This window comes from Triticum aestivum, chromosome 5D (assembly GCF_018294505.1).
Source record: "Triticum aestivum cultivar Chinese Spring chromosome 5D, IWGSC CS RefSeq v2.1, whole genome shotgun sequence".
Classification (NCBI taxonomy): Eukaryota; Viridiplantae; Streptophyta; class Magnoliopsida; order Poales; family Poaceae; genus Triticum; species Triticum aestivum.
In genome coordinates, this window is record NC_057808.1 from 33383567 (window position 1) to 33396283 (window position 12717).

The following is a 12717-nucleotide window of genomic DNA, read 5'->3' on the forward strand; positions in this document are numbered from 1 at the left end:
GCATGCTTAGGTCCCATGCAAGAAATGGGAACGAATTTCAAACACCAGGGCACCGTTGATTGCCGGCAAAACATTGAGATGCCTGGTTTTAAATTCTAGTAAATCCAAAACTCATCTGAAATTCATCAAACTTGGCATGCTATCACAGAGCGGCATCAACATGTCGTGGTACAAATTTTGTCCCATTTGGGGCTGGTTTAGGTATATGCTTCTCACAACCGGAGCTTCTCACAACAAGCATGATGGTTTTCGGTAGGGAACGTCGCACCTTTGGGGACGAAACGATATCCATTGCCTCTTATTGCTTTCAAAAAAAAATCTCGTGTCAACATAGAACAACAGGATTGTTGTGTGAATTTTTGTGATTTTTTGGGGTTCGTTTGGACATTTTTATGCATTAACTGAGTTTTCAATGCATTTTATGTGCATAATTCAAATTTTAACTACATGCACATGCTCCAGTGCATATAAATTGGTTGAAAAATCAAATCTGTGTCCTTGGGTGCATGCTTAGGTCCCATGCAAGAAATGGGAATGAATTTCAAACACCGGGGCACCGTTGATTGCCGGCAAAACATTGAGATGCCTGGTTTTTAAATTCTAGTAAATCCAAAACTCGTCTGAAATTCATGAAACTTGGCATGCTATCATGGAGCGGCATCAACATGCCGTGGTACAAATTTTGTCCCATTTGGGGCAGGTTTGGGTATATGCTTCTCACAAACCGGAGCTTCTCACAACAAGCAAGATGGTTTTCGGTAGGGAACGTCCCACCTTTGGGGACGAAACAATATCCATTGCCTCTTATTGCTTTCAAATTTTTTTCTCGTGTCAACATAGAACAACAGGAGTGTTGTGTGAATTTTTGTGATTTCTCGGGGTTCGTTTAGACATTTTTACGCATTAACTGAGTTTTTAATGCATTTTATGTGCATAATTCAAATTTGAACTACATGCACATGCTCCAGTGCATATAAATTGGTTGAAAAATCAAATCTGTGTCCTTGGGTGCATGCTTAGGTCCCATGCAAGAAATGGGCATGAATTTCAAACACCGGGGCACCGTTGATTGCCGGCAAAACATTGAGATGCCTTGTTTTTAAATTCTAGTAAATCCAAAATTCTGTTAACCATTCATGTGACGCCACGTATGCAAAGTGAGAGCAGCGCAGAATTTGTGCATCCCTTCAACGCAAACGGTTGTTCTGGATGACCCATGTGCAACCACGTACAAACAATTTGGTAAGATTTGCATCTGTCATATTGGGTATGTTGCCATTTGTCAAACTGGAAAGATTTACATTTGTTGATCTAGTAACGTTGCCATTTGTCAATCCTTGTAACACTGCGACTTGTCAAAATATGCAGCTAGAAATCATTAGCACTATGTAATTTTTGCAACTAAAATTCAGTAATTAAGCATAGATTTCATTCATACATTAAGCAGTCGTTGTTAATTTATACAAACAGTTCAACTCGACAGCTGAACCGACCAAACTTCTCCCCAATTGTTGCCAACCATGTACTGAGATAGCTAGTTCAACTATATATACTAGCTAATTTTAAGTATGTTGTACAGTTCGACCACACTTCTATAGTCAGATGAACTAAACAAAATAGCCCCTAAATACTACTACTACCACGGAGGGGCTTTGTGCTACTTCCGGCAGCCTCTCCTCTGCTGAGCGCGCTCAGTAAGAGGCAGAGGAGGAGGAGGAGCCTACCGACGAGCTGGACAAATGCAATACGGTGCCTGCCGCTGCTGCACGTTCAGCGACGCTCGCCAGCTTGAACGCCCACTGCCGCTCCAGACGGTCCCTCTCGATTCTCGAAGCGGCCGGACTGCTCGTAGATCTCCTGGTTCCTCGCCTGTGCGTCGGCGTATGCTGCGGCCACGGCTGCGGTAAGGCTCTTTGCGTGCTCGACGAGGCGCTCCTCCTCTTCCCGCAGGAACTCGATGTAGCGTGCAAGGTCGCTGACGCACGTGCGGGCCTCCACCTCCGCCCCCCTCCTAAGGGCGGAGGTGGCGGAGTGGGTGATGATCCCGGTGGTCGACGGTGGGATGGCGGCCACGGCGGCCGACGATGGGGTGGCGGCCACGACCACCACCTCCCGCCTTTGGGCCGCGGTGGCGGAGCGGGTGATGGCCACGGTGGACGGCAGCGGGGTGGCGGCCATGACGGCGGAGCGGGAGATTGCCCTGGCTTTCGACGGTGGTGTGGCGGCAACGGCGGCCGGCAGCAGCTGTCGACGGGCAGCGGCGGCGGAGCGTGTGGTGGGTGTTCTGCGCACACCCAACAGGAAGGCCACGCGCACTACACTACGCCGGGGACTGCGCCGCCGGCGCCGTGTAGCCTCCCAGCTGGAGTTGTCCTCTGATGACGGCGAAGTGGCTGAGCGACGACGACGGACCGGTGCCATTGGCGATTGTGGAAGAAGCAGACGAGATAAGCTACAGGGAGGGAGGGGAAATGCGACGCAGGACTCGCCGGCCGTGAGGGTTTTTATAGCAGGCCGGTAAGCATTGGGATTTTGGGGGGATTTCACCGAGTCGGGCGGGAAGCTTGCGCGGGAACCTGCGAGGTTGCGTGGGAACGAGCTCACCGACGATTCATTGGCGCCACCGTTTGGCCAAAAGAACACCCCCGCGCGCTGCGCAAGCTTGCGCTGTAAGCCGTCTGCGGCAGCGGGGTGACAAGACGTGCGCGAGGAGGACGAGAGGACACGTACACATACAGTTAATAAAAAAACGTTTGCGATTTAATTACCTACTATACAAGTAGGATTTATTAACTAATAAAATACGAATGCATGTCGCCATAGATTATATCGTTGGAGTCGTATTTGAACATAGTTTCCAACTATACAATTTTTGTAACATGCATTAACATTTTTTTGGTTAAATTTAAGGTTATACACCAGCAAGCGTTTGCCCGCAACACACACGGCTTATTCCATCACAAACAGCTCTGATGGATCAACTGTCTGCCATGTATCGCACACGCAACTCTAATCTGATTCGTGATTGATGTCTCCGACATCGCTCGCACAGTTCGTCTTATTTGCCACATATCACTGTGCCGTCCTCTGCTCGCGTCCCTCGGCAAGCTCTGCTCGCCGTTAGGCGCCGCAGCGCGCTGTGCTCGCCGTTAGGCGCCACGGCATGATCGGCTTGTGGACAGCTTTTCCTTGAGGCGACCGCGGAGCACTCTGCTCGCGTCCCTCCGCACGCGCTCTGCCAGCGGTTGGACGTGCGCACGATCACGTCGGGGGCCCCATATGCATGCGGTTGTGGCGCGCGCGTTGCCATGCGATGCAGTTACGTGCGGCACGATAGATTTATGCGCTGCAAATTCTAACTGCCATCAGGGCTTGCCGATATTCCTGGCCGTCCGGCTTCCCCTTTAATTCCAGCAGCCATTATAACCTTAGTCTCTTCAACCTTTCGATCGCGCCCCACAACACAACAAGCACACCCACGACGACACATAGAGAGGGGATGTCCGGCAGCGCTCCAATGGAGTTCGGCGAGCATAGAGTGGAGACCCACGCGAGGGAGAAGGATCTCTCGGTGGTGTACACCATCGACCCGGCCGTGGTGGACGACTACATCAACAGCGTTGATCAGTTGCTTACTGGAGACAAGTACAAGGTGGTCGGCATCGACCTCCAGTACACCGCCGGTCGTCCCGGCATAGATCAAAAGGTTATCGTCGCCCAGTTGTCCGTGCGCCATCATGTCCTCATCTACCACTACTGCATGACCACAGAGGCTTGCGACCGTTTCAACAGGTTTGTCAACAGCACCGACTACAAGTTCGCCACGGTGGATACCAAAGACGATGTAAAAGCGCTCAGTGTTACGGGCTTGGCCTGCAAGAACCTTGTTGAAATCCATGAGCACTACAGGGTCTGGGGCAGCACGAAGCAGGACTCCCTGGTCGAACTCGCCTCGGCCATCATTGACCCCTACTACGAAAAGATGAAGCAGGATGCCCAGAGAACAAGTCCCGTATCCTGGCACAAGGCCTGGATGCGGCAACTGGATGACCCTCACCTCAGGTTCGTGGCCAAGAGCGTGTACACATGCTACGAGATGCACAGGCGGATCGTTGACATGAGGAAGTGCCTCGTTACCCAAATCGACGAGTCTGGATCGATCCAAAAGAAGGGCAAGCGTCACAAGAAGTAGATGATGATCAGATGATTGTTTATGCTAGTTAATCATGCATGTAATATATAGTTTACTTTATTGGTGTGTGTGGAAATGTCATGTGTGTAGTAGCCACCTATGTAATTATGCATGTAATAGTTTACTTTGGTGTGTGCAAATGCCATGGTTGTAGTAGCCACCTATGTAAGTGGATGTTTAATTTGGTTATGCAAGCATGTCCTTATAAGTGTGTGTCTATATATATGTTGTTCTTCTGTATGCAATCCCATCGCACAACACACACGTCTTATTAGTAGCAACCGTCTGTGTTCTTATCGGTCTTCAGACACATTTCTGATTACAGACATGTTTGCCACGTATCACACACATCTTGTTAAGTTGAACCATTTTTGTTCTCATGTCTCAACGCAAACAGTTCATCCGAGTGAACCGTATGCTGTGTATCGCACACGCCTCCCTCTGGCTGCCCGTTTCTTTTCTTCCTCCTCATCGCAAACAGTTCATTGAACTGAACCGTATGCCCTTCATCGCACACGCAACTAAAAACTGAACCGTGTTTGATGCATCCGTCATCGCAAACGTTTTACACATTTCTGACCGTTTTCATACAGCACCGTTTGCGATTATGGCATCACACACAGTTTCTCGAAGGGTCTCTAATCGTAGTGTCACATTAGCAGCATCCTGCAGTAGTGTAATATCCTTTCAAGATGTATATTTCAGAAAGTTCAATGATTGGCATGGCATGGACTAGAGATGTGGACCCCTCAAAATGCTAAGGACAAAGATTGGCTAAAGTTCAAGACTCTTCATTTCTATTTTAGTGATCCAAGATCACATTGAGTCCAAAGGAAAACCAATACTATTAAAAGGGGATGAGTTGTTGCTTAATGGTCTACTTGCTCAAGTGCTTAGTGATATAGCTCCAAAACCCTCAACCACTTTCTCATTTTCAAATATGTCCAAAAGTCAAACGCGGCCCCACTGAAATGCTCCATCCGACGCCACCGAGTTCACTTGACATAGCCACTGCCAAAACCCTAGACAGTTCGGTCACACCGATATGGATCTCGGTCTTACCTAGATGGCCTTGCATTCTCACTTTGACATGCTTCCCTATTTCGGTCTCACCGAGTCAGTGAAATCGGTCACACCGAGTTTGCTTGTCATTCTCTCTGTTGCCTATTACTCCACTTCGGTCTCACTGAGTTGAAGTAATCGGTCTAACCAAGTTGATGTTTTCCCTATCCCTTGCACATCGGTCACACCGAGTTGTTCCTGTCGGTCCCACCGAGATTCCTAACGTTCACATTTTGAACTAAATCGGTCTCACCGAGTTCATCTATTCGGTCTGGCCGAGTTGGGTCAAATGTGTGTAACGGTTGGATTTTGTGTGGAGTCTATATATACCCCTCCACCCCCATCTCCATTTGTGAGAGAGCCATCAGAACGTGCCTACACTTTCACTACTCATTTTCTGAGAGAGAACCACCTACTCATGTGTTGAGACCAAGATATTCCAATCCTACCACAAGAATCTTGATCTCTAGCCTTCCCCAAGTTGCTTTCCACTCAAATCTTCTTTCCACCAAATCCAAATCAGTGAGAGAGAGTTGAGTGTTGGGGAGACTATCATTTGAAGCACAATAGCAAAGAGTTCATCATCAACACACTGTCTATTACCTTTTGGAGAGTGGTGTCTCCTAGATTGGTTAGGTATCGCTTGGGAGCCTCCGACAAGATGTGGAGTTGAACCAAGAAGTTTGTAAGGGCAAGGAGATTGCATACTTCATGAAGATCTACCCGAGTGAGGCAAGTCCTTCGTGGGAGATATGGCCATGGTGGGATAGACAAGGTAGCTTCTTTGTGGACCCTTCGTGGGTGGAGCCCTCCGTGGACTCGCGCAACCGTTACCCTTCGTGAGTTGAAGTCTCCATCAACGTGGATGTACGATAGCGCACCACCTATCGGAACCATGGCAAAAATCTTTGTGTCTACATTGTGTTTGCCTTCTCCAAACCCTTCCCTTTACCTTCATGTGCAATGTTTTACATTCCGCTGCTATACTCTTAGAATTGCATGTGTAGGTTGATTGATTGACTTGTTCTAATCGCTAAAATCTGCCAACACTTAAAATTGGGAAAAGACTAGATTTTTATTTGGTCAAGTAGTCTAATCACCCCCCTCTAGAACTGCTTTCGATCCTACAAAGGTGGTTAGACCAAAATGAGTAGAGTCAAGGAGTACCTTGCTCTGATACCAATTATAGGAACAAAGTATGTCTACCAGAGGGGGGTGAATGGGAGTTCTAAAATCTATTTCGGAAATCTCAAAACTCTCGGAACCCAGCAGCGGAGCGAATAAAACAGAGTACAGCGAGCAAATACAAGCTATCGAATGGAAACTAAGAACATGCAACGAGACAAATCACATAATTAATAACATTCGAAAGTACCGAGGGAGAACAGAGGTAACCAGTGATGCTCGATGGTGACAAGGTATTTGGTAGACCAGTTCGTCCTTCTGCACAAGGACTACGTCTGGTTGGAGGGGTTGTGACTTAACACGGAAGATAAACTCTCTTCGCCCTATTCTCCTCGCGACAATTGGTTTGTTAACCAATGTCGATTACTCATGGTAGATACTTGAGGTGATCTCCGAACCTTTACAGACTTCTTCTTCGAGAACCACAATAACTCTTGGTCTCTGAAGAAATTGACACCTAACCGTCTAGAGAGTTTGCAGCTCTCAAGAGTAATAGGCGGAATGTACTGGACTTAGATTCAAGTGATGTTGAACCACTATCTAATTCTTCGGCTCTAGGGGTTTTCTCTCAGTGGATTTTAAACTCAAATCACTCGGAGAGGGGGTTGCTCAATAATCTTCTTAGAATCAAACGAAGCAGCCGCCGGACAACGCCGGAGCGGGGTGACTATTTATAGCCGCAGCCTTCCCTGGTGGGAAATGACCATTTTGGACAGGAGGTCCAGCCAATGGCAACCAACACGTTCACAATGGTTGGATTTTGGAGCAACAGTAACATTACTTGAGGAACAAGCAATGCTAACTCCTCGATCAAAGACAAATATCTCGCATCGAAGAAGATCTCAGTCTCTTGCTGGCAAGTATTTGCTCGGATCACAAAGAGATTTCTCTCACAACTTCCATAGGATTTGGGTTTAGCATCAAAGAATCAAAGTTTCGAATGCTACACCCCTCTTAATAGTACGGTGGTCCTATGACTCAATAAAGAGAAGAAGAACAACAAAATAAATGCTACGTCTTCACTTCGTCTTCAATCTCCTCGGACACAGTCACTTTCTTCGGACAGGTACCAATTGCTTCACGTCAGCAATATTGAGGGGTCACTCTTGTTATCATAATATTCAGTGATAACCTTCACTGCAACGCAGGGAGATTACCTTCGTCGTTTGCATCAAACTCCTCATGACTTCAGACCTATTACTCTGTGTGCACTAGCAAACACATAAGTCCCATACTGTTCATGTCAACAAACTCCAAAACATAAGGGGTCAATCATTGCACCAACAGATACTACCTATGTGATGGTATCTATCCTCAGTGGACCACTATTGTGAAGACAATCTTCAAACCTATCGGAGAGAAGAGGAAAAGATTTGCCCAAGAGCAAGAGAGTGCTAGGAAGGACATCGAGCGTGCCTTCGGTGTTCTGCAATCTCGATGCGGCATCATTCAGTATCCTGCTAGGACTTGGAGCACCAAGAAGTTGTGGGAGGTGATGACTGCTTGTGTGGTCATGCACAATATGATCGTAGAGGATGAGCGCCCGGAACGTATCTACGATCAAGGGTTTCAGTTTCAGGGTGAGAATGGTGTGCCTGATCATGGAGGAGCGGGAACGTTTGAACAGTTCACCCAATTTCACCATGAAATGTGTGATGGGAAAACTCACATGCAGTTGCAAAATGATTTGGTTGAGCATATGCGGGCTCATGTTGGCAACCAATAGATGTATCTTCTTTTCACATGTATTTGAGACAATTTAATTTTTATTCGGCTTGTAAAACTATGCTAAATTTATTTGGTTGTGAAACTATGCTTTATTTGCTTGTGAGACTATGCTATTTGTTTGCTTGTGAAACTATGCAAAATGTGTGCATATTTGTTGAAAAAAGGCGGCCAGCAGGCCAAGTGGGTAAATATGGGTCGGTGCGTTGGGCACATTGCCGACTCAAATGATAAACAAAGCGGACTCTGACCTGGCGGCCGACCCAAACGGATAAAAAACAACAAAATCGCCGTCCGTTTGGGTCAGGGCGTTGGAGTTGCTCTAAAGACGGTAGTGACAATCAAACTTTATCTTTTGAGTAGCGAATTGCACATACAGTACATCTTAAGTCCATCCTCTTGATCAGGTCCTATATTTGTTTTCTAGGGTATCATATTAGTCATTTGACTCTTTCACGTGTGACCTCAAATAGTAAAACTAAACAATACATCAATTATTTTAGTACCTTTTTTAATGATGAGTGTCTTGAATAAAAAAACAGAATAACACCTCTACATAAAAAGTGAAGTCAAACAAATATATATATTACATAATCTTAATAAAATCATACAAATCTGAACTCGCACAACTCTAATAGAGTTGAATAATAAATACTCCCACTGTAAAGAAATATAAGACGTTTTAGATACTCCCACTGTAAACAAATATGATACAATAATCGGAGTATACACATTTTTGTGGAGCCATTTATTTGTTTTCTATGGCAACACACGTACATTCAACTAGTAACACAACCAAAGTTGGAATATGAAACGAGTGATTTACCTTTGCAAGTTCGACCAAGTCACCTTCACTGAGATAGAGGCAAGCTCAAGCATGATTTGCTGATAGTCGTACCCATGTTTTTTTGCTTTGAAAAAACAATGATGATCAAGATCATTTTTACAACTATTCTGACCTACCTTGAACTTCAAATGCATCAAAGTATCCTTTTTTACAGCAATCACATATCTTCTTAAGCCACATGACTCAACAACACTGCCACGAAAGAGTTGAATCTCATGTAATCCATTCCTAAGGACAACACACGAACTGAGAGATAAATCAAATCCACACTGCACTTTTGATATGACAACATCTATTGTGGCCTCAAATGCCCAACGAACGAGGGCTAAAGTGATGTCAACCGCACCACAATCTCCATTAATCCGATGCGTGAATGGATACTCAGGTGTGACTAGATCATGGTACTCCATTGCACCATCAATTAGTTGTAGATCATCTTCTTGCTTTCCTTTCTTGATCCTCATGTCGAACTCAACTAGAGCAGGGGCTACCATTGTGATGCCTCTCTTAGGGCCAGTCATCTCAATAAGAGAACCCTGTAAACCTATTATTATTTAGTAGCTCCTCATGGAAAGTAAGAAATATGTGAAGCATATGCTCTACTTTATGTCAATTGACAAAGATCTCAAATAAATGATAGTAAAATCCAAACCCTCCAATATAAAATCATTTGAAATATTTTACCAACAAACATAAGTTGACTGCATATAAAACATAACTTCGATAAATCATGCAAAGATAACTAACCACAAACTTGCCTAACATATGCAAAGGAAAAAAACACATCGTTGTATAAGATCCTCAAAGCACATGCATTTGCATAAACGAATGCATATAGTGATACTCCCTCCGCTCCTTTTTAGTTTGCATATAAGTTTTTGTTCAAAGTCAAAGTATCTCTACTTTGACCAAACTTATAGAAAAAAGTATCAACACTCACAGTGCCAAATTAATATTATCAGATTCATTATGAAATGTGGTTTCATAGAATATATATTTGGTATTGTAGATGTTCATATATTTTAATATAAATTTGGTCAAACTTTGCAAAGTATGACTTGACACAAATCTAATACGCGGAGTAAAATGGACCGGAGGGAGTACAAATAAGATCATCAAAGTGGTCCCACCATCACCAACACCGCAAATGTTTGACCTCTTTGGTTGCAGGATTCCGAAAAGCGTTACACTAAAGCACAAGATTAGAGTGTCACGCCATCTTCAGTACAAGAGACTGAAAGGATGTTTGATTGTGGACAGGAAAAGCATAGGAGTCTTCCTAAAAGGTTGAAGTGAATAGAATTTCAATAAACTATAGCGCAAATGAATCCCAAGAGAGAGAAAATCCTATGATTTCAACCCTATATCAAACAATGGAGGTAGGTGAACAACTCGAGCGGATATTGACTTGAATTATTAAATGAATGAAATATTAAATATAATTGCATATATATGTAAAAATGTGCACCTCTTCCATGATGATGGGATCATCCCTGCTACGATTGAAAACATAATTAAGCAATGAATCATAACGATCACACACTGCTATATATCCATATAGTTGTACCAAGCCGATGTTGGTACTAGCTTTTTCCAATTTCAGCGAGAAAATCTGCATCATAGCAGTTGCAGAATGTACCATGCATCTATCCCTATTCGGGAAACAATTCGTGGGATTTGAGAACATCATCGGCTCTAGTTGTGCTTCATGAAAAAAAATACATGTTATATTACAACAAATAATGTTTTATACAAACAATTTACACAAAAAAATAAAATTATAATTATGCTTGTCAATACATATTTGTGCAGTTTAGAAAGAAGAAGAATAATGTCATTTGATTTTCCGAGTCATGGAAGTTGTTGGTGTATGAGTACAAGGGAAACTTATTTGTAGGACTAAAACTAGTGACAAGATCCTAACCATGTATGGTATATCGACAAATTTATATATCTAAATGAAGCATGATATTTTTTTGCTAATTCATAAATTCTTTATAACAATCCAGATATATATTGCATTTTTTTAAATACAAGAATGCATTTTAAATCAGTCAAGCAAACTATATAGCCGGTAAGCATCCTAAAAATAAAATGGAACATGATAGGTGACTTACTCTCACCACGTTGAGTAAGATGCCATAGCTTTAGAATACCATAGTTTATCTTGTATATAGAACCATCCCGATGGGTGGTTTTCTTATAGATGTTGGCTTCAGATACAGGATAAGAGGCATGGCCAACAAGGACTTGCTTCGTTCGCCCCTTCATCCCTGATGTGTCCATCCCCTTGGTGGTGGCAAATTGTTTGCCTCTGGTGGCATAGATGGAGGTGCAGAAATAGTTACTGACACAAGGGAGGACGCAGAGCCAATTTGGCCTGCCCCATTTATTCACTCCTTTTACTGCAATGTTGCTTGCCAGGACAAAGGATGCATAAGCAGATCGGTCACCAAAGAGCAATCTTAGAACCCGGTCATTATTCCGTGTTAGTCTCATTCCAGATCCAAAAATCTCCAGCAGCATGGTTCTGACGAGAATAATCTACGGAAGGCCAAAACGCACTGTAAAAAACGGTCCAGATTATGGCATGAGTGGAGCATCCCGGCTTATTCAACATTTTTAGCCCAATAAATCTAGAATTTCTACTCAATGCTTGACGGTCCAAATAGATAAAACATGACAGAAACTACAAATGGCAATACCAAAATGTCAGAATAGTCCTGCACATTCACACATGCAACTGAAAACAAAATCTCTAAATCTTCTATTTAAGCTCGGCGCTAAAGTATGACACATATACGGGACACATACACATGATACGGAATGTCAAAAGGACAACCACCAGCGCCGGCTGCCTGAAGCCCTGAGCCTCACCTGAAGAAGGGGAACAAGCCTGCAGCGCGGCGGCTGCCGCGGGGACAGGGCCGCCGGGGCAGGTGCGAGGCCGGATTGCAGGAGCAGGCCGCGGGACGGCGCGACGCGGGCTGCGTCGGGAGAGCGGCAGAGGTGCGTGACAAGGGAGCGGGATCAGCAGGTGGCGGTGCCGGCGCACAAGGCGGCAGCAACCTATCAACACGGCGGCGGAGGCGCGTGCATCGTGGCTCTGGCTCTGGCTAGCTGCCAGATTGCGCGTGCGGTCTCCCTCTGCCTTGGGCCTTGTTGTGCCACTGGCTGTCAGCAAGAAGGGCCCATTAAAAATAGTGCTGAATTGTTTTTTCTCCAAATCGAGGGCCGTGGGGAGCTCTCTAGCGCCTTCAGGCCCTAATAGACCCTAATAGACCCTGTAGCACACAGCTGGGCCGGCCCATTAACGCACACGTTCGTCAGCAGCAACTACGCAAGCGCTACCCTAGACTAAAAAAGAGAGTTATTTTTTCTTCTCTCGCAAGAGTCACTTTCTTGACATACGAGCATACGAAGTGGTGGGCCCAGCAGTCATCATGTGTCACGTACTGGGCACTTTCTCTGAATTTTGGTATTTTTAATTTTCTAAACACATTTTTTGTGTATTAGATGTTTTTTCTCTTTTTGGTTTTTGTTTGTTTTCTCTACTAAAAACTGTTTCATTTTGTTGTTTTGCAAACCACACCTGTGCTTCTTAGGAAAAAGTTGTGCTTTCATGAGAAGCACATATTTGGTTCCTAGATAAGTACAGGTGTGTTTCTCGAAAAGAAAACAAATATGTGCTTCCCAGAAACACATA

The 12717-nt window shown here is 44.6% G+C and overlaps 1 protein-coding gene across 2 annotated transcripts; it reads right to left on the minus strand.

The window, feature by feature from the left end:
• Nucleotides 1-8733: 8733 nt before the first annotated feature.
• LOC123119244 (uncharacterized) lies at nt 8734-12168 on the minus strand. Of its 2 annotated transcripts, none has more exons than XM_044538968.1 (4): nt 11889-12168; nt 11129-11575; nt 10480-10715; nt 8734-9547 (listed from the first exon to the last, which is right to left on the minus strand). In XM_044538968.1, exons 2-4 carry the CDS (start codon nt 11535-11537, stop codon nt 8987-8989), a joined length of 1206 nt encoding a protein of 401 aa, XP_044394903.1. In that variant the 5' UTR covers nt 11538-11575; nt 11889-12168; the 3' UTR covers nt 8734-8986. The 2 variants fall into 2 exon arrangements, with proteins under 2 accessions (XP_044394903.1, XP_044394902.1); XM_044538967.1 differs by having other exon boundaries at nt 11129-11555; nt 11889-12151.
• Between the last annotated feature and the right edge of the window lie 549 nt (nt 12169-12717).